The sequence below is a fragment of the Elgaria multicarinata genome, chromosome 3 (assembly GCF_023053635.1).
Source record: "Elgaria multicarinata webbii isolate HBS135686 ecotype San Diego chromosome 3, rElgMul1.1.pri, whole genome shotgun sequence".
NCBI classification, from domain to species: Eukaryota; Metazoa; Chordata; class Lepidosauria; order Squamata; family Anguidae; genus Elgaria; species Elgaria multicarinata.
In genome coordinates, this window is record NC_086173.1 from 130,366,236 (window position 1) to 130,389,510 (window position 23,275).

Genomic DNA, 23,275 nt, shown 5'->3' on the forward strand with positions numbered 1-23,275 from the left:
CACCCTTCAGTTTTGAAATAGATTAGCAAAGTTACTAAAGTAGCAACATTTCCTGAATATGTCTGTGGAGGAATACTTACGGCTTTGATAGCCCACTAACCATTGCACTAACATGTTTACCAACCACTTTTGTTACGTCTGCCTATCAATTACATTCCTAAAATGAAACCTGCTGTCAGCCTTGCCATTAGTGACACACCAGATCTTCTTGATAGACTATATATGTGCACACATACACTCCAGCTAGAAGACAGAGGGAGGTAGTTCACATACAGATTCTACAGCACTCACTCTACTGTTTTACTAAACCAGCAAAACATAGCAAGGTGCTATTTTTTCTGTCAGTCTCAAGTAATTCTGCCAATTTATTATTTTACTTTCTCTTTAGTATCTGAGGCAAAACGCTTGTGTAGTTTTGGTTTACAGTGCAGCTGTGGATGTCTGGAGGAAGTGGTGGCTTGGAAAACAAACTGAAGCTCAATCCAGATTAGGTTAAATTGTTTATTTATTTATTTATTTATTACATTTTTATACCGCCCAATAGCCGAAGCTCTCTGGGCGGTTCACAAAAATTAAAACCACAGTAAAACACCCAACAGTTTAAAACACAATTACGAAATACAGTATAAAAAGCGCAACCAGGATAAAACCACACAGCAAAGTTGATATAGGATTAAAATACAGAGTTAAAACAGTAAAATTTAAATTTAAGTTAAAATTAAGTGTTAAAATACTGAGTGAATAAAAAGGTCTTCAGCTGGCGACGAAAGCAGTACAGTGTAGGCGCCAAGCGGACCTCTCTGGGGAGCTCGTTCCACAACCGGGGTGCCACAGCGGAGAAAGCCCTCCGGAGAAAGTTGTTGATGGTTAGCAGCCAAATTGATATAGATGTAGGAGAACAGATAGGGTCACATTCACCCAGTTTTGGAATATATGTGAACCTTTGCTACTTGATTAGGTAGTGACTGTAGCCTCTACTATTTTTTCTTACAGCGGGCACTATCCAGTTAGACACTAGTGCTAATGTAAATGACATTTACACTTGCATAAGCAATCTCTAGCATAACACCAATAGTATGCAGGTGTGACTGGTTTTCTGAAGACAGATTAGGTACTGTCTTATGCTCAGAATGCCAACAATTCGATCGGGTGATGGCATGCCAAAACATAAAGGCCTGTTGGCAAAAGCCATCAAAGGGGAGTCACATAATCCCAGTATACAGCTTCATTCAGAAGTGTGTCCACAGCATTCTGTTTGCAAAGGCAGCCGTACACAGAGCATGATACAGAAATCCAAATAGGATTGTTAAACTAGGAAGGTCTCATCCTGATTAATGCCTGGATGGAAGACTGACTGAAGCCGCAAATAAGTTAAGCTTCCAAAATAAGTGCAGGATGTAAATTTATTAAGTGAATCATGTATTAGCAAAAGAAAAACAATAGAAGTAATAGAAGGATTCTGAAAAGGATAATTGAGTAGTAAATGTTAAATCCCCATGTCTTCTGCTTCCAATGGCCTGAAGAACATTAAAATATGTCTAGATGAGGTGGAAGATTGTATCTCCCAGGATATTAAGAAATATTACTTCTACTGTTAATGGAAAATCAACTGAAGAACGTAATTGACAAGAGAAATTTTATTTTCCTTGAAGTAATGTCAATAGGAAAGGGAAAATATAACAAAAGAATACAACAACTTGTTTAATACACATTTAAGTGGGAAATAATACAATTTCGTTTTGTCTCTGTCAATATAAAATTAAATTCTTGCAGTGGGTTACAGAAAGAACACAGTGTTCTGTTTTCAAGAGGATCAATGAAAAATTGAGATAAATGAAAGATTAAAGCTAAAATCCTATGCACACTTACATGAATAGAGTATGCTCTTTCATTGAATAAAGTGAACTTACTTCCAAGTAAACATTCACAGGATCAGGTTGCATTTCTCTAACAGTGCAATGTTTAGTTTGGCCCTAGTTGAATAAAATTGAATGAGAGCTTTAATTCTATCACCAAATTCATGGTCATATTTTTTAAAAAATATATATTCAAGTGCCATCGAGAGAAAGTCGTTTTTCATCTAAGAATACTTATAACATTATTTATCTAGTTAGTTTAGTAACACTGTAAAATATTGCTGTGATGAATATTAGTGCTGTGCTGAAATTTTCGTTATGGAGTTTTTTGACCATTGCCTGGGAGGGAGGAGCAAAAAGAATGTTCTTCTAAATTCTTGAGCAAAAGGTGGAGAATTTCGGAGAAATTCTCTGTGGCAGGGTGGTTTAAGGCTTACCTGATGAGCTGTTGAAGAATGTTAGAAGTCATAGAATCATAGAATCATAGAATAGCAGAGTTGGAAGGGGCCTACAAGGCCATCGAGTCCAACCCCCTGCTCAATGCAGGAATCCACCCTAAAGCATCCCTGACAGATGGTTGTCCAGCTGCCTCTTGAATGCCTCTAGTGTGGGAGAGCCCACAACCTCCCTAGGTAGCTGATTCCATTGTCGCACTGCTCTAACAGTCAGGAAGTTTTTCCTGATGTCCAGCCGGAATCTGGCTTCCTTTAACTTGAGCCCGTTATTCCGTGTCCTGCACTCTGGGAGGATCGAGATGAGATCCTGGCCCTCCTCTGTGTGACAACCTTTTAAGTATTTGAAGACTGCTATCATGTCTCCCCTCAATCTTCTCTTCTCCAGGCTAAACATGCCCAGTTCTTTCAGTCTCTTTTCATAGGGCTTTGTTTCTAGACCTCTGATCATCCTCGTTGCCCTCTTCTGAACACGCTCCACCTTGTCTGCGTCCTTCTTGAATTGTGGAGCCCAGAACTGGACGCAATACTCTAGATGAGGCCTAACCAGGGCCGAATAGAGAGGAACCAGTACCTCACGTGATTTGGAAGCTATACTTCTCTTAATGCAGCCCAAAATAGCATTTGCCTTTCTTGCAGCCATATCGCACTGTTGGCTCATATTCAGCTTGTGTGTGTGTTTGTGTGTGTGTGTGTGTTTTAAGCTGTTTTACAAGGAATCCCAACCAAGCCTCCAGTATCAGCATATATAGGGTGACCATATGAAAAACGAGGACAGGGCTCCTGTACCTTTAACAGTTGCATAGAAAAGGGAATTTCAGCAGGGGCACATATACACGAAGGGTTTGCCCCGGGGTGGCTTCACGGTAGCAGCATGTCATCTACATGACGCAGCTGCCATTGCAAAGCCATACGGGGGCAAACATTGGAAACTACACTCCAAAAAAGTCTGGCACCTACCCTGACTTTTTTGGCAGTGGAGCCCATGGTGCCCCTTGATTGGTCGCCATGGGCAGCCCCACACCTCTGGAAAGTAAAAACACACACACCAAAAACTGGGGGTGGGAGGAGAGGAATGGACCGTTCCACCCCCTTTTGTTTTCTTTTTATTAAATAAAAAGGGGTGAGGAATGGGCAGCCAGAGGGAGGAGAGGTTGTTCGCCCAGTCCCTCTGCTTGTAGTTTCCTCTGGCTGCCTCGTTCCTCTCCCCCCCTTTTTATTTTCCTCATCTGTATCTACAGAGCTCCGCAGATATAGATCATATATATGTAGGAACGGCCCCATTTCTGTCCTCCCCCTCCCCCCGTTTTTAGTTTGTTACCTTTTCCAGAGGCATGGGGCTGGAAAATTCACACTTGCCTTCCTTCCTGTGCAGATGCCGGGAAGGAACACAAGTGCGGGTGCAAGGCGCCTCACGGTGCCAAAGCGGCACCTTAAATATGGGGCCCAGGGGTCATTTGTATGCATGCAGCATCTGGTGAAATTCCCTCTTCATCACAATGCAGATATAGTAGAGTGACCAGATACAAAAGAGGGCAGGGCTCCTGCAGCTTTCACTGTTGTGATGGAGAGGGGATTTCACCAGGTGCTACATGCATACAAATGACACCTGCTGAAATTCCCTTTTTTATGCAACTGTTAAAGATACCATGTCCTCCTTTTCACATGGTCACCCTATCTTAGCAGACTTTAAGTGCACTCCTGCGCAAGCCTACTCAGAAGCAAGCCCCACTGAATTCAATGGCACTTACTCCCAGGAGAGTGAACTGATGCTGGATCCCAAACACTCTGAGGACTCCAGCAGTAAAACAACACAACTTCTTGAAATAAACAAGATCTCCCTCAGTACTTTTTCTTTTAAGGAAGCCCTTGCAAAAGTATAGCTTGCCCCTATTCCAGCACAGTGAAATTTGTATTATTATTTTTTAAAGCAATGTAAGAGGACTACAGACTTATAGCTTACTCAGAAGAAAGTGTTACTGTGTTCAGTGGGATCTCAGTGCAGGCTTGGGAATGTTTAATCTATAGTGCAAGTCTACTCAGAAGTAAGTCCTATTGAGTTCAGTGGGACTTACTCTCAGGCAATCATGTCTAGTTTGTTGTCTCAACCACACACACATTCACAATTCCTAATCTGATGGTTTCATAGAATCATAGAATAGTAGAGTTGGAAGGGGCCTGTAAGGCCATCAAGTCCAACCCCCTGTTCAATGCAATCCACCATAAAGCATACCTGACAGATGACTGTCCAGCTGCTTCTTGAATGCCTCTAATGTGGGAGAGCCCACGACCTCCCTAGGTAACTTGTTCCACTGTCATACTGCTCTTATAGTCAGGAAGTTTTTCCTGATGTCCAGCCAGAATCTGGCTTCTTATAATTTGAGCCCATTAGTTCATGTCCTGCACTCTTGGCCCTCCGCTGTGGGACAACCTTTCAAGTATTTGAAGAGTGCAAAAATGTCTCCCCTCAGCATTCTCTTCTCCAGGCTAAACATGCCCAGTTCTTTCCGTCTTTCCTCATAGGGCTTTGTTTCCAGACCCCTAATCATCCTCATTGCCCTCCTCTGAACACGCTCCAGCTTGTTTGCATCCTTCTTGAAGTGTGGTGCCCAGAACTGGATGCAATACTCAAGATGAGGCCTGACCAGTGCTGAATAGAGTGTAGGGTGCTGACATGTAGAGCAACCCTCTACATGTCAGTCCCCCACATTCCCCCCACCCTACTTCACTTCCCATTTTCATATCCAGCTCATTTCCAAATGCCCTGTTGGGTTCCATTGGATCTAACCCTCTGTTGCACAAGTGGTGGTCCTGTTTGCACAATGAAGTTGGTGGGAACCAATTGAATTTGTAAGCACTCCATTGGGTTCTGCCCAATATGAAATAATTTTGCATTAATATTTGGTTTTAAATAGAGGTTTTTGTGACACTAAAGAGATTGTTAATGAGATAATCAGCAGTTGTAACTTAGGAGCCATGAATGACCTGGTTCACATGACACGTTGGGCTCATCATGGATTGTTTAGCCCAAAATAAACTACGCTGCATGTGGGCAACATTTTTACTATGCAAGCCCCACTTGGGGGTTGTCATGTCACTCAGACCCAGCCATTGAGGGTTATTTGTGGATTAAACAACCCTCACATAACCCTTTGATTGCTGTTGTTGTGCCTCAGTTTGGGATAGAGCAGGAAGGAGCCTGCGAGTGTTTGGGGAGTGGCCCTTCATAGGAACAGGCAGAAGCTAGCTGCAGCCAATGCAGCTGACCACAGTCCCTAATCACCACCATCCCAATATGAGGCAAGGCAGAGACACTGAGCACGTGCTGGAAGCAATCTGCCTGCATCGCTTGCATACCAGCTCTTTGATCTTGCCTGAACGTAATCTGACCTTGGAAAGGACTTTGACGACTCTTTGGCACATTCCTGAACCCAATATTGTTTGACACGGCTTCTGACGGATACTTTTGATATACAACCATGGACTGTCATTTCTTGACTCCTTATCTCGCAATTCTGATTTATGACAGCTGTAGGGTTATGCAGGGGTTGTTTGACCCACAAATAACCCCACTGGGGGCTGCATATTCAAAATATGTCCTGTTATGTACTATGCCTCATTGTGGGTTAAATAATCCATGGTAACTCAGCCATTTATTTATTTATTTTTATTTATTTTATTTAAGGATTTTTATGCCGCCATTCAGCCAAAAAAGGCTCTCATGGCGGCTTACAAAAGTATTTCTTGACAGTCCCTGCCCACAGGCTTACAATCTAAAAGCCATATGCAAGCCAGCCCATTAAGACAATTACTAAAAGGTTTTTGTAGTTATACATAAAAGTAAAATATAAGGGAAACAAGTGGAACCGTTGTGTCCTAAGTAATTCTTTGTCTTTAGTGTTAATATGGAACATGCCATTGAATAATACTATCCTGAAAGGGAGGTTAATGTAATTAAATGTGGCAAATTGGAGATTTCTGTCCCTGAGATCACATGTAACAATGACCAAGAGTATTTGAGGCATTGGCATATATGACTATTTATTTATTTATTTATTTATTACATTTTTATACCACCCAATAGCCAAAGCTCTCTGGGCGGTTCACAAAAATTAAAACCATGAGGAACATAATGAAACAACCAACAACCTAAAAACCCAAATACAAAATACAATATAAAAAGCACAACCAGGATAAAACCACACAGCAAAAATTGATATAGGATTAAAATACAGAATTAAAACAGCAAAATTTAAATTTAAGTTAAATTAGGTGTTAAAATACTGAGAAAATAAAAAGGTCTTCAGCTGGCGACGAAAAGAATACAGTGTAGGCACCAGGCGGGCCTCTCTGGGGAGCTCGTTCCACAGTTGGGGTGCCACAACAGAGAAAGCCCTTCTAGTAGCCACCTGCTATTGACAATAGGTCAATAGCTCTAGGCTTTAGGTTGGCTACCTATATGTAATTGTGAGAATAGCTTGTATTGAATTTATGCAAGAGATATTTTGCCTGTGTTTCCAAAATGTAATAAGCTGAATCTGCATAACCTCAATTGTGAACAAGCTTAAGAACAAGGATTAAATATACAGAAATAGCAAGGACTTTCTCCCCCCCCCCTTGTTCTTGGTGTTATATCTGTTTCCTCTGGAGAGGGTTGTCTCATTTTTTTACCAAAAATGTTTTACTTGCCAAAAGTGCAGTATATTTATGCTGAAGTAGAATATTTGCATACACACATTTCCTGAGTTTGCTGTGACTCTTTGCTGAAAATGTTGCTCAAACCTTGTTCAACTTGGATTCTATAGTTGATTAAGCATCTAAAGATTCTAAACCATTGGTGTCAGAAGTGGCTGTTTGTTGCAGTTGCTTTGGTTGGTTTGATCCAATTTTCTTTAAAGGCGTTGAAAGCAAACTGATTGTGCTGTGAAAACTACCACATCAGTTTTGTGTCTGTTTCCATCATAGCTGGTGAAGACCAGTCAAATTGACCTTGACGGACACTTGCTTTAGTATAGTTAATGCCACTTTAGATAACAGTAGGATTCTGCTCAGCTAGAATAAGGTGAGAATCGTTCCACCTTGGGTTCCTTGCAGGGGAAAAGGCAGGATATAAATGCGATAATAAATAATAAATAAAATAAAAATTATTACTAAGTATAGAAATATCTCTAAGTATAGAAATATCTCTAAGCATCTCTAAACTCTAGTCATTGTAAATAGGCTACAATTTGTTCAAATGTTGTTATTGGTTTATTTCATTGATGTGTTTTTAACTGCTTTGTTTTTATGATTGTGAAATCTTATATTTTAATCTGTTGTCTTTGGCTGCCTTAAGTATCATTCGGTGGATAAGCAGTGTGTGTGTGTGTAACAAATAAAATAGAAACTTGCTTGTTTGCAGTTGCTAACTTATTTTTTAGCTTTTATAATGGGATTACTTTATAGTTTAATAAAGAAAAATAAACATAATTGTAGAAGCCATCAGGTTTTGATTTTCTCCTTGTTAACAGATACCATAAATATTTTAATAATTTCTTTAATATGTATTTAACTTTGTTCACAATTTTACATAATGTGAATTAACCTTTCTGCCCCTCTATTTCTTTGCCAAGCAATACTAATTCTAGTCCATTAGGTTTTTTTTCTGTAGCTGCAAATAGTTTTCGAGGCACATGTGTGGATTTCAAGATTACACATGGGCAAAATTTGTGAAGGCAGAGGAAAAGGGGGGGGGGAAGCCTTTGCAAGCTATTTTAATATCTAGTCTGTTCAGTTAAATTATAATTAACTGTAATTAGTTGCTGTAAGAGCTGCAGAGACTTTTTTTTTAAAAAAAAAAAACTTTATCCTATCTGCAATACCATATGAAAAATAAACTTTATATGAGCTTAATTAAAGTCATCATATCAGCTCTCATACCCATACCCATGTTCTGGCCACAAACTGTGATCTGTAAAGCTAAATTGCAGTTATTGCAAATCTTACCAAATCTAACCACATTGCTATTCTATGTCAAATTAACTAGATGGTAATGGTATCAATCCAAGACTCAGTTATATCCCAATGAACCACTAGTGACATTTGTGTGGTACAGGTATCCTAGAAGGTAAACCTACCACATTATTAATCTTCCTATATGAACTCATTCAATCTAGCATTACTAGGATGGGATGGAACAAGATAAATGGCAACTACACTTTTCCTTTACATCTTGTAACATCTTGCTCTAAGTGTTGAGTGAACAAATTAAAAGACATGGAGTCAAAGAAACGCATGTGTGAATATTCTCTTAAAAGAAAACAAGTGTTCTAGAAAAAGCATGAGGAAGTAATTCTTGTTTTAAAGAATTGAAAAATTATGTGTGAAATTATGTTTTGTATGTATGTATTGTGGCAAATTACTCCTAATTGGTTGAATTAATGTATGGACTATTTCCCATAACTCTATACAAGCAGATAGTGTTGTGATTCATCTGCTTATCAGTTTTATTTTGATACTTTGCAACACAATAATTGAATTCTATACATATATTTTCACTTATTAATTTTCAGAACTTTCTTATGCTTGGATCTTCAATGAATACCCTTCATTTGTGCAAGAAGACAGTCGGCGATTTGTTTCTCAGGAAACTGGGCATCTCTACATAGCCAAAGTAGAACCATCTGATGTAGGAAATTACACATGTGTTGTGACCAGTACCATAACAAACACCAAAATTCTTGGCACGCCAACACCTTTAGTGCTGCGAACTGATGGTATGACTTCATGCTTATGTTGTATAGCAATGATATATGTTTTTATTATTTAAAAGTCATTGTGAGTGAAGCGGGTGAGACAATAAAGAGATGGCACAACTGTATGGATTGAAAATTGGGCCACATTTATTAATTCTGATCTGCAAAAGGGGATCACTGGCCGGCTACTCCACTATGCTGGCACTAGCTGGTCAGTGTGATCAGGTGAAACATTCTTTGCCTGCTGGATGTTGATTATGGAATTGGCACCCACCCACCCAGGATTATCCCATTTGGGGAGAGGCGGGAACATCCCCTGTCACATCTCCCCTGGTCACAAAATACTGGGTGTGTGAAGTGAGATGGCCCCATAGGCAATCCTTATCCCCCCCCCACTGGGGCTGCAAAACCCTCAGTGGGAGGCCCTCAGACATTACCTACCACCACCACCTCAGAATGATCACCATAACCCACCCCCAAACCAGCCACAGGAGGACAACAAGCCTATTGCTTAGACATTCTCCCCACACCTGCGCTGAATTTCTTCTATCAGGCCCTGCCACGACCTGATGGTATGACCTTTTCCTTGCTAGTTATCAAACCTACACTCTCTTTTTGCACCCATTAGTGAGATGCAACTTCAGAATGTGTAATACAGAAGGGTGAAGGGCTTCCTTGCAGTCTGTTGCAACAACTTGTTTTTCCTAGCAGAGCAATCTTATGGGGCAAGGAAGGAATAACACCTTGGATAGCTCATTTAAGGTTCTGACTGGTTCTGACCGAAACCCAGAATAAATTTACAGCACCACTGAAATTGGAAACGCTGGTGGAAATGTTTTATGGGCATGCTGACGAAGTTCCTGAGTGGGTGGGTGGGTTAGGGATGTGTGAATTGTCAAATCCCCAGCTTGTCAAGAAACTTGTTCTGACTTCTGTCCATATCAAATGGACAGAAGTCAGATTATTTATTTATTTATTCATTCATTTATTTATTACATTTTTATACCGCCAAATAGCCAAAGCTCTCTGGGCGGTTCACAAAAATTAAAACCATAATAAAACAACCAACAAGTTAAAAACACAAATACAAAATACAGTATAAAAAGCACAACTAGGGCAGGATCTACGCTACTGCTTTATAATGGTTTATAATGGTATTGACAACTGTTGGGGCCACTGACACCACTTTTGAGACTGCTTTCAAAATATTATATCCTGCTTGGTGTAGATCTGGCCCAGGATAAAACCACGCAGCAAAATTGATATAAGATTAAAATACAGAGTTAGAACAGTAAAAATTTAAATTTAAGTTAAAATTAAGTGTTAAAATACTGAGAGAATAAAAAGGTCTTCAGCTGGCGACACAAAGAGTGCAGTGTAGGCGCCAGGCGGACCTCTCTGGGGAGCTCATTCCACAACCGGGGTGCCACAGCGGAGAAAGCCCTCCTCCTAGTAGCCACCTGCCTCGCTTCCTTTGGCAGGGGCTCACGGAGAAGGGCCCCTGTAGATGATCTTAAGGTCCGGGCAGGTACATATAGGAGGAGGCGTTCCTTCAAATAACCTGTTTATTATACATCCATTGTGTCCATGCATGCAAAATCGGAGACAATTTCAGTGTGACATACAGAAGGTTCAAAGCTATTCTCTAATGAATTCCTATAGTATCTGGCAACCTCTAATAAAAAACAAACATTAGGCATCAGAGTCACCAGATGCAAATCTGCCCCACTGATACAGTTGTCAACCAAAGAAAGGAATAATATGCAGTGAGGAACCACCACTTCCAAGAAAAAATGGTGTAGAAACCAATGGCTATAAAAGCAGTAATCCATGCCTTTCTCATAATAGAAGCCTTGCATAGTAGCTGACCAAGGCTCTGAGATGCAGGTCTCTTTTCCTAAGGACTCTCTTCTTTTTCTGGAATAACAGGTATAATGGGGGAATATGAACCCAAAATAGAAGTTCAGTTTCCTGAAACACTTCCTGCTGCTAAAGGCTCAACTGTAAAACTGGAATGTTTTGCCCTTGGAAAGTAAGTCTGTATTAATTTGTATTAATAATGTAATAATGGGAAACACAATAATTGTGTTTCACAAAAAAAAGGATGAAGTGAAATCATTCTGAATGTGTCCTACTTCTCTCACTGTACTTCCTCAGTTGTATATAAATAAATATAAAGTAGCATTAAACTATATTATAAACTAAGCCACCTCTTACTGCCATTACAAATGTGTTAGATTATGAGTGTTACATTAAAAAGCTGATTTCTGGTGCCTTGAATAACATGTATTATGTTATATATTTAAAATGTAAATTTCATTTTATATTTATATATCTGTTCTCAGGTTTTGTTGAATATCTACCATGTAAATAATTTCTCTAATTAAAAAAACCAGATGATTATGATCATAGTAATTGTTTAAAAAGTACATAGATCAGTTACTGTTTATGCTGTTTAAAGACTGAAGCAGTGTGACTACATGTGTGATAACATCGAGGGGCTACATTAAATAGATTAACGAGAAAACAGTGAAATATGACATCATGCATTATATTAACAGAAATCTGCTGCTTATGAATGGAAAATAAAAATGGAAACTAAATATCTCCATAGACTAAAGACTAAAACATTCACATTTTAGTGATTGTAGGCATGGAGTACCTGCCCCTTCTACGTAGAATAACTATACTCAGGACTCTGTTGGTAGGTCTTCAGAAAAAGTTGGGGTGCAGGAAGCTGTACTGTGTCGATAAGGCAAGGTTCGGGTTCATCACAAGCACCATAATGCTTGCCAATCAAAAGTTCTGAATCCTCCTTCACTTTGGGGTTTGAAGAGAGCTCTGTTGTTGTTGTTGTTGTTGTTGTTGTTGTTGTTGTTTATAACATTTTATACCACCTCATAGCCGAAGCTCTCTGGGTGGTTTACAAAGATTAAAAACATTAAAAACAATATGCAAATTTTAAAAACATAAATGCACACAATATACACAGAGACAACATATATCTAAAAACAACTTTGAGCCATCAGCAAAACCATAAAAGAAATCCGGGATCAATCAAAACTCAACCCGTGCTGCCAAATGCCTTGGAAAAAGAGAAAAGTCTTGGCTTTTCTCTAGGGCCTGGCCACACAGAAATGAGATCACAAAACTTCTCACAATGTCTTAGTCACAGAAAATGAGATTCAAACCTTGGATTCCCAGATATGAGCAATGTACATACAGCAAGTATCCTAGAATTAATCAGCCCCATGATTATCTAAAAATTGCCAAATATTGTAAACTCTTTCTTATATATAACTCCTGTGATACGTTGTTGTGTTGCTTTTTTTTTTTTTTAACAAAAAAGTGTTTTTTATCTTAAAAAGCCTCAATTTCGTTTTGTTGTGGCAGCCCAGTACCTCGGATTAACTGGAGAAGAACTGATGGGATGCCATTTCCAAGCAAAGTAATGCTGAGGAAATTCAATGGCATGATTGAAATCCCCAATTTTCAACAAGAAGATGCTGGTCTTTATGAGTGCATTACTGAAAACTCCAGAGGGAGAAATGTTGCCAGGGGACGACTCACATATTATGGTAAGAAACTTCCTTAATAAAGAAATGAAATAATTGCAACTTCATGAAAAAAGAAAACTTACTGAAATTCTTTCCCCCTCTTTAAGCTAACCTTCAATCTCAGAAACTGTGGCTTTAAGTACAGTAAAGGCAGGAGCAAAGAAAGACGGCTGAAAGATGGCTGCTTAACTCTTTTCCTTCTGACTTTCCTCTATCTTTTTAGAGTGCCCCCCCAAAAAAAAAAATATACCTGAAGATAAAGATTTCACTGTCATCCTAGGCAGGATTATTCAAAAGGAAGTCACACTGTGTGTAATAATGTTTAAACACAAGTGAAAGTGCATAGGATTGCAGCCTAAGTAGCCTTTCCACTACTCAAGGTTGCATCCTTTCATGACTTCCACTACTCAAGGTTGCATCCTTCCCCCTGCCCTCTGACAGAATTTGTTTCTGCCAGCAGAGGAGCACCTCTGCCAAATTCTAACCCCTTCCAGCAGGCAATATAAGAGGGATAGATCGGTTTCCTAAGTCCTAATCTACACCAAGCAGAATATTGCACTATGAAAGCGGTATATAAAAGGCAGGAGCCACACCAAGCAGGATGTAGCAGGATGAAAGTAGCATATGGTATGCGTCAATGGACCCCAACAGTTGTCAGGGCACTTAGAGCAGTAGTGTGGCTCCTGCCTTTTATATACCGCTTTCATAGTGTAATATCCTGCTTGGTGTAGATTAGGCCTTAGATTGGATCAAGACCTCAACACTCTGATTGTGGCGGTAGAATTTTTGAATTCTCATATAAGGCAATATTGACAATGCTGTATGAAAAAATAGAGCAAATTAATTAGCTGCTGCAACTGAATACTTAGCTATGTGCAGATGGTATTTTATTTCTTTGTTGCAAAGGTCGCAGTTTCCCAGTAGCCACACAAGCTGGCTATAGCATGCTGTGGCTGGAAGCCATTCTTTGTGGTTGTTTTATTTAATAGTCTGATTTCTAAAAAAAAACTTTGTGAATTTTAAAAGCATGTTGCTTTCCTTTGCTTTTTTTTTTAAGTCATCATTGCTTTGAAAGAAGTTAATATACGAGAAAATGTAATATGTTGTAGATGGCAAACAGCAAGAGAGTCTCCTGTGTATTTTAAAGTATGCACCCACTGAATGCCAACAAAGCATATTGCTACTTCCTTAATATAAACTGTTTACAAGCTAAGTGGTAACTGATATATTTTGTAAAAGATCACTCCCCAATAAATATAATTTTCTTTAAGTGGCAGCTTAAAGAATGTTTTACTTCCTATTGGAAATAGTTTATATTGCATATAGGAGGCAAAAAGAAAGCAACAAAGAATATTTTCATCATTGCTCTGTGAAGGAATATAATACTACAGGAATATAGAATATAGTTCCGTGTTCTCTAAATTAAAAAAAATAACAATTAAGACAAATAGGTTGAGAAACTAAAAACCATCCCCACCCACAGTTGCCATTACATGGATAAAAATACAATGGCCCCATTCAGAAGACACCTTAAACCATGGCTTTAACCATGGTGAATAAGTCTTTTTGCCTTATTCACCATGGTTAAAGCCATGGTTTAAGGTGTCTTCTGAACGGGTCCAATGTGGTACAATGAAACGCCTTAGCTAGATGGGCCGAAATCCTGGGGCAATCCCAGGGATCATAGAATCATAGAATCATAGAATAGCAGAGTTGGAAGGGGCCTACAAGGCCATCGAGTCCAACCCCCTGCTCAATGCAGGAATCCACCCTAAAGCATCCCTGACAGATGCTTGTCCAGCTGCCTCTTGAAGGCCTCTAGTGTGGGAGAGCCCACAACCTCCCTAGGTAACTGATTCCACCGTCGCACTGCTCTAACAGTCAGGAAGTTTTTCCTGATGTCCTGCTGGAATCTGGCTTCCTTTAACTTGAGCCCGTTATTCCGTGTCCTGCACTCTGGGAGGATCGAGAAGAGATCCTGGCCCTCCTCTGTGTGACAACCTTTTAAGTATTTGAAGAGTGCTATCATGTCTCCCCTCAATCTTCTCTTCTCCAGGATAAACATGCCCAGTTCTTTCAGTCTCTCTTCATAGGGCTTTGTTCCCAGACCCCTGATCATCCTGGTTGCCCTCCTCTGAACACGCTCCAGCTTGTCTGCGTCCTTCTTGAATTGTGGAGCCCAGAACTGGACGCAATACTCTAGATGAGTCCTAACCAGGGTCGAATAGAGAGGAACCAGTACCTCACGTGATTTGGAAGCTATACTTCTATTAATGCAGCCCAAAATAGCATTTGCCTTTCTTGCAGCCATATCGCACTGTTGGCTCATATTCAGCTTGCAATCTACAACAATTCCAAGATCCTTCTTGTTTTTAGTATTGCTGAGCCACGTATCCCCCATCTTGTAACTGTGCCTTTGGTTTCTATTTCCTAAATGTAGAACTTGGCATTTATCCCTATTAAATTTCATCCTGTTGTTTTTAGCCCAGCACTCCAGCCTATCAAGATCACTTTGAAGTTTGTTTCTGTCTTCCAGGGTATTAGCTATCCCACCCAATTTTGTGTCATCTGCAAATTTGATCAGCGTTCCCTGCACCTCCTCATCCAAATCATTAATAAAAATGTTGAAGAGCACTGGGCCCAGGACTGAGCCCTGCGGTACCCCACTCGTTGCCTCTCCCTAGTTTGAGAAGGTTCCATTGATAAGTACTCTTTGAGTCCAATTCTGTAGCCAACTGTGAATCCACCTAATAGTTGTGCCATCTAGCCCACTTTTAGCTAGTTTGTTAATCAAAATATCATGTGGTACTTTGTCAAAAGCTTTGCTGAAGTCAAGATATATGACATCCACAGCATTCCCACGGTCCACAAGGGAGGTTACCCTATCAAAAAATGAGATCAAATTTGTCTTACAGGACTTGTTCTTGACAAATCCATGTTGGCTTCTAGTGATCACCGCATTGATTTCAAGGTGTTTACAGATTGACTTCTTTATAATCTGCTCCAGAATTTTTCCAGGGATGGATGTCATACTGACTGGTCTGTAGTTCCCAGGTTCCTCCTTTTTGCCCTTTTTGAAGATAGGGACAGCCCTCCTAACGTGTGTCCACATGACGCACAGGGGATCCCGGGAACAGGGAGAGATGATCCCTCCCTTGCCCTAGGATCTCACCCTACCCTTTAGGCTTGTTTTTTCCATGGTCTCATGCTGAGCCCGAGACTGTGGAATGTGTGGCCGGGCACCGCGGTTTGTCCTAGCTCCTCGTGGTTCCTCATGAGGAGCAGGGACCTCCACAGGAGCTCTGCGCCCATCAGGGGTGGGGTGAGGGGAGAGGGGAAAGTAATTTTTTTAAAAATATATTTACCTTTTGGGCACAAGCGTTTGTGCGCTGCTGTCCCTTTAAAAACAAAAACAAAATGGTGGGTGCAACACCTCTCCATCTGAAGTCATTGTGTGCCGCGTGTGAACTGAGGGGGAAATCTCGCATTAAAAAAATCACGAGGTTTTCACCCCTCTGTCCCACTAGACCACTAGGTGTAGCTAAGGCCTCAGATAAAATACATTAAAAAATAAGGAAAACACACACAAAATACACAAAAAAACAACAGCTTTACCTTTTGTTCAATTCAATGTAAAGCTTTTTGTAAGGTAAATCATAAGCTTACTATAAAGTGGCCAAGGCTTCACTATCATATATGCACACATAGGCCACAGTTAGTAAAGCACTCCTAATTTTGTGAATAGAAACTATTAACATTATAATGAGCACCACAAACGTTGCCAGCATACAACGCTACCGTCTTTGTGAGTGTCCTTAACACAGTAAAAATGAGGGAATAAAAAAAAGGCATACATAGAATATATAATAAATAATTTTGATCATGTAATATTTAGAACGTCTGTCCATTCCGTTTACTGTCCCTAGCATTGAAAATAATACTACTCATCCTAAGGTAAGAAACCAATGAGTAAAAATACAGCCTCATATTTTAAAGTCCCCCAACAATTTTGATAGTTCATCCAAGACTTGTTGTTAAAGTAATGCAGAATTTACTTTATTGGTCCTCCACTATAATCCATGTCACAGGATTAACCAGTTTTTTTTAATCTTTTCCTGCTTTGACATTTACTTTGGCGATACATGTAGAATACTAACCTGTTTATATTTAGAAACGGTATACTTATAATTAGGTTTTCCCATCTCTTTCTCTATACTGGGAGATTTTCTTAATGCTTTTCCATAATTGAGGATGATATCGCCTTGTGACTCAAAATATTAACTTGTCACAATGTGAGATATCACAGCTCAGAAATCTTCTGAGTAAGCTAAACCATTTGCAAATTTATCTTCCAGAAAAATGGCAATGTCAACTTTTCTGAACTTCTGGTAAGAAGTTATTATGAGAAGCAGTACCTGTCATATTTAAAGCCTTCAAATATTCTCTATCTCCCACAAATCACCAACAAAAAGGTCTGTTTTTTGTTCTTTACTGGAAATAACTTTCTGTGAATTAGGAATCAACCTACAAAACAGAAAGTAAATTGTTCAAATCTAGACTTAAAATGACCTTAAAAGCATTTAATGACAGCACAGATCTCTACAATGTAATACAGATCCTAAATCCCTCAATGAAATGATACCAGATGCAACATCTACTGAAAAGATAATAAGGGTCTTAAATCTCATGGATTGATGATCACGGAGAGATGATCATCAGTCCAATAAAAAAGATACTGAAGGGCTTGAATTATATTCATAATTATATGGACAAATACTTTTCATATACATGTACTCAAGTACAGATACCAAGTTCAAAACTATACATCCCTCCAGAAATGTGGGCATAAATCTTTCTCCTCTGTGATGGAAGGAGTCATCCCCAATGGAACAACCTGTTTCCATTGGATAACACCCCTTTTGTCAGAAGGGAATCATTGGATCCAGCCCATTAAAAGCAACAATAAAGGAAGTAGGACCAGACACCAACAGGAATCAAGACCTACTTTAAAATACATTTAAAACCAATGTTAAAAACATCAAACTCCATTAAAAGCTGATGCAAATAGCAGGGTTTTCAGTTGGCATCTAAAAGCTACCAGAGAAGTTGCTGATTAAATGGAAAGTTGAAAGACCTGCCACAATCAAGGCACCACAATTATATTCTTGCAATACTAGTGGAGTGAAATGTAGCTGATATGTATTTCCTTGTTCCCATCACCATATACTACTTTGTAGTACCGTTATCATCATTTTAGAGGTTAATTTTGGAAAGCACTGAAGCGTGAGGTTAACTTTAAGTATGTGGTTAATTACCCCTGATTCCACAGGGACTTGACCACATATGAATGTTTTATTGAATAAGCATTATGGGTGATTAACTTTAAATACTACAAGACCATTGGATAACTGGCCCTATTTCCCTGTTATTGCCAAATGCTGTACACAAAACAATGGCAAGTAATGTATACATAATTTTATATATAATATTTGTAGCTTAACTATTCCAATACAATTTCAAAATTGTTAATTAAAACAGAGAGTCTACAACAAATATTCTTGGCTCTTTTGCACTATCACGAAGATCAAACTAATCCTATTATTGCTTAACGTACACTCTGATACCAAATTAGGAAGAGGTTTGCTTTTATCCCATTTTTAATTTTTTTTTTAATGGCATTCACTGCTTTTGATTTCTCTTCATCTTCGGTTCAACTGAGAGCATGGATTTAAGTTGCATTTAACAGTTTAATTAGGATATTCCAGTTTGGAGAGCTAGGGTTCTAGTTCTAGTTGTGTGATGGTGGTGAACTATTGAAAGTAGTTTAAAAGGATCTGGAAACTATTGACAATGAATCAGCAAAGACAAAACATATTCAATGTGAGGAGGGACTGAAAGAATTGGGCATGTTTAGCCTGGAGAAGAAAAGATTGAAGGGAGACATGATAGAACTCTTCAAATACTTGAAAGGTTGTCACACAGAAGAGGGCCAGGACTTCTTCTCAATTGTTCCAGAGTGCAGGACACAGAATAATGGGCTCAAGTTACAGGAAGACAGATTCCAGCTGGACATCAGGAAAAATTTCCTGACTGTTAGAGCAGTACGACAATGCAACCAGTTACCTAGGGAGGTTGTGGGCTCTCCCACACTAGAGGCATTCAAGAGGCAGCTGGACAGCCATCTGTCAGGGATACTTTAGGATGGATTTCTGCACTTAGCAGGGGGTTGGACTCAATTGCTTTGTAGGCCCTTTCCAACTCTACTATTCTATGATTCTATGCAAAATTTGAGAAAAGCCCTGTCATGTAAAGGCTATCAGGACATATCAGGATCTGAACCTAAAGTATCTTGGTCTGTAAACCACTCACAATCCTCTAGATTGCTCTACTAGGCCCTACTACTCCTATTTCCATAAAGTCCCCATTAATTTCTAACCTGGCATGTCTATAAATATTTCCAGGTCAAGCTGGGGCCCTTGGCTGAGCAACAATCCAGTTGTTTCCTGCTCTATATTTCCAGTCCCTGCTTCCAGACTTTTTTGCCCTTTCTGATTCTGGCTCTGCCATTATACAACTTGCTTTGAGTGAACTAACACCTGATTAGCTATTTTTATCCCACACCTCAGCCAAAAAGGCTCCTGGAGCAGCTTACAATTGATCAGTAAAGAAGACAGTCCCTGCCCTCAGGCTTAAATTCTAAAAAAGACACGAAACACAAGAAAAAGGGAATGGAGAGGAGAGAGGGAGAAAAGAAAAAGAAATTAAGGTGACTGTTCAGGCTGGTGGGAAGGCCCTGCTCCCCCCACCCCACTCTCATCTCCCAATGGAGGGGCAGACCAACAGCTCCTTCTTCTTCCCCACAGGGTCAAGATGACATTTAGCACTGTGTGTGTGTGTGTCCAACTGAAGCAAGCTGTGATGGTCTCTGCCTGCTCCTGTCTCCCTTGCTTCTTATTCCCCACAGGGTCAAGATGACAGTTAGCTGAGGGGAGGGTGCAACTGAACATTTAGAGAGAGGATCCATACAAGAAGATGTGAAACTGACCAAGGTGGAAAATTCGATCTCAGTGGAAAAGACCAAAATTCAGTACAAATCAACAAATAGGTCCAATGATATAAAGCAAGATCCTGAAAGCCAAACCTACCTTCATTAATTGGAAGTTGGATCTTTTTAAAGGATATTTGTGGCAGGAGGGACACACACACCCCGAATAAAAATTATGAAGCAAAGCATTGAGTAGGCTTTGTCTTACATAGATGACATGTTCATGTCTTTAAGGTGGGACTCAAACTTATGGTTCCTGTTGATCAGTGAATTGTCTTTTCCCACTGAGCTACTGAACAAATCACATCACTGTGTAGTGTATAGTTCCTGTTATAGCTTCCATTCTTGTTAGAAGTATTGTCTGTATGTAGCCATTGTTCCTACAGTAGGACATGAATCCTTCTCCTGGAAAGCTTCTATTTTTTTCATGCAGGCCTTCTACCTGCAGTACTGTGTAGTCTTTTTATAGCATCTTACGTATATGCTGTAAGTGCATATTTTGTCTAATGGATTGGATGATATCATGGGATGATTTGATCATCACTATGCGGGACTGTTGGGTGGGGTTTTTTGCATGAATAACGTGGGGGTGTCAGCAGTACAGAACGTCGCGATTACCAAGGATGTAGTGCCAATGTCTGTCAGTGTTGTTTTCGATAGCTTTTATTTCTGCAGTTAGTGTTGTGTTAATGGATGTGTGTTGTATCGTTATTATCTTATGTGGACATTAGGCCTGGCATAGTAGCCACCAATGCAGGGACCATAGCATCAACATGCTCATCTCAATTGTACATAATAGCACTTTGCGACTAGAACAAATTGTCAGAGTCTTTAGTTCGTCCTCTGCTTGAATGACTTAAACATATCTAAGCTCAATAAAGTGAAGAGGCAAGAAATTATTTTGGAGAGTGAGGCGATTTCATGGCTGCACTGTTTTCTTTTTATAGAACCTTTCCTTCTGAGTGCTTATGTACCAGTGAGGCATGACATCAAAATTAGCACCTACCACCATAATGTTAGAACTGTTAGCAGGGCTGAGTGAATACAATGTGACATTAACGTATCATTTAAGGGACATTTTTTGAGTCCAGAAAATTCCCGGCGTTTAGAGTCAGTCAACTGCTTCACTAACTTGTTTCTGTTTTTTTCCAGCTTGAAAAACAAGGCTTTTCTTTATTAAACCTTTTATTTTACTTTTACTTTCTTTTAAAGCAAAACCTCACTGGGTTCAACTGATAAAGGATTTTGAAGCTGCCGTGGAGGACAACTTATATTGGGAGTGCAGGGCAAGTGGCAAACCAAAGCCATCCTACAGGTGGTTGAGAGATGGAGAACCTCTAATATTAGAGGTAATGGTGTTTTTTCGTTGGTTTGCTGGCTGGCTGGATGTTCTTTTAAATGAGTTTTTGCTCAAGTAACATTTGTAGCTCCTAGACTCCATACAAGTAATGAACTTTTGCACAAATAACATTAGTAGCCCATAGACTCCATACGAGTAATTCGGAAGGAACTGACTTTTCATAATGATCTACCTGAAATAGCTTCTGTGGTTAAATATTTGCCAAGCAAAAATGTAATTAACTATAGAAGTTATACTTAATGTAAGTTCTGTTTTGGGGGAGCTGAACTAAACAGCAGTGCAAATTATGACTTGTTTGGTTTACATGGGATTTCATCATGGGTTAATTAACTGTCATGGGGCTGATACATGTGCCATCCACCATTATGAAGACCCCACTGAAGGTTGCCATAGTGTGGCATATTCTGCAGACCTGGCCAGGGAGGGTTATTTGAGGGTTAAACAGCCCTAGAACAGACCATCAGTTATGCAAGGGTTATTTATTTAACCATCAAATAACCCTCCCTGGCTGAGTTTATGTGACACAACAAGCAACCCTGGTCATGGGTTGCTTATTCATAATGATGGATAGCATGTACAGCAGCCCCTTAATTAACCCAGGATGGGCTCTCATGTTGTCCAAACTGGCCTTATGTGATGTGATATAATATACTTCCATTATATCTATCTGTTTTTAAAACTACTGGCAAAATATTACACAGCAGTTGATTAGCCATCCTACAAATAGAATGCTCCCAGTCTTCAAAGCTGTTATTTCATTGTGGGTTATCTTAAAGACGGCTTGCCTCCCTCCCTCATAAGTAATAATTTCTGCATTATTTGTAAAATAAATAATAATAATAATAATGATGATGATGATGATGATGATGATGATGATGCAACTCAAAAGGAGAGATTGCACATAAATGTGCAGTTGAAAAAGCAACAAGAAGCTGGGAAGTGGTTTTGGCACCTCATAGATATCAAGAGTCCTCTGTCAGGTGCTGTTCTGGAACCTCTTAGGGTGCCAGATGCTGTCTGGGGTAGTGTGCAGGTTTCCCTCTAGTTTCCCTCTTGGTCTTTGTTCTTTTTTAAACTTAATTTACAAAGGGAAGCCATAGTTTGGTGGACATGCAGAAGAGCAGTCTGAAAGTGAAGCCTCAAATTGTCCTGGCAGTGTACCCTCATTTCCAGGAACAGTGTATTGAAGGGGGGGAAAGGATGGCTTGCCTTTCCATAGAACATTCCTAGAAAGGACAATACATCATCATGTAACACCATTAGGGGCATTTTAGGCTTCACTTTTACCAGCAACTTCATTCTGTTCCTTTCCCATAAGTTGATCCCAAGCAAGATGTGGGATAGGCAGAATGAGTGAAGAACACACTGGGGATTAGGGGGAAGGGATTCAAGGTAATGGTGGTTAAGTAAATAAAGTTAAATGGAGCTCTAGTATTAACGAGATGCAAGTTATTGCCCTGATCATAAGGGAGGGAGGCATGTCAAGGGATTTCTGGTGGCATACAGAGTTTACTCTACAATGCATAGGAAGGTAATTGAGCTGCAACATGTTGGCTGTTTTCCCTTCCCTCTCCTTTTTCAACTTCAGAAGTTAAACTTCTTATCCAAAGTCATAGTGCAGCTGGCATAATTCACCAGGGCTCAAGCCTGGAACTGGGTGGTATTCTGTTAGCAGTGGTGTTTTGGCAAAATGAAGGATTGTTGGGTTTTATTAAAGTGCAGCAAATGAGATACATACAGAATGAGACAGACAGAAACAGAGAGAGAGCGAGAGAGAGCTCTGTATTTGTTATTATAGAAGGAGGAGGAGGAAATGTATTGTTCTTACTGACCATGGTGATGGTCGAAGTTCACTGTGACTGGGGTTCTGTAAGCAGTTAGACAGTCGAAGGAAGTGAGCATTTAAGACATTTGGAAGCTGGGGCTTGAGGGTCAGGGAAGAAGTCTTTGTCTATTCTGGTTTGGTTGCTTATTTGGTTTGTGAGGATGATAAAAAGTTGTTACTGTCATATAAAAGGGAAAATAAGCATGTTGTTATATATACATGCATCCTGAATGGTTGGAGTCAGTTCCCACGTGATTAGAAGTGACCGTTTTCACAGCAGCAACCTTGGTATCCTTGAGGGTACAGGGTAACAGAACAACATTCCTCAATTAGTGGCAGTGGGCTGGTATTTTTCAACTCTAGATCCTCAATTCTGTGAAATGTAATTTTAATAATTATTTCTACATTTGCACCTAGACACATAAATTAGTATGTGCAAATTCTAA

At 39.7% G+C, this 23,275-nt stretch overlaps 1 protein-coding gene across 1 annotated transcript in view; it reads left to right on the forward strand.

Annotated features, from left to right (window-relative positions):
- The window catches only part of CNTN3 (contactin 3), a 161,849-nt gene that overhangs the window by 76,674 nt on the left and 61,900 nt on the right, over nucleotides 1–23,275 (forward strand). Inside the window, exons 3-6 of the mRNA XM_063123413.1 lie at nucleotides 8,860–9,063; nucleotides 10,972–11,074; nucleotides 12,436–12,620; nucleotides 20,857–20,993. Coding sequence (XP_062979483.1) covers nucleotides 8,860–9,063; nucleotides 10,972–11,074; nucleotides 12,436–12,620; nucleotides 20,857–20,993 — 629 coding nt within the window. The remainder of the gene's footprint in view (nucleotides 1–8,859; nucleotides 9,064–10,971; nucleotides 11,075–12,435; nucleotides 12,621–20,856; nucleotides 20,994–23,275) is intronic.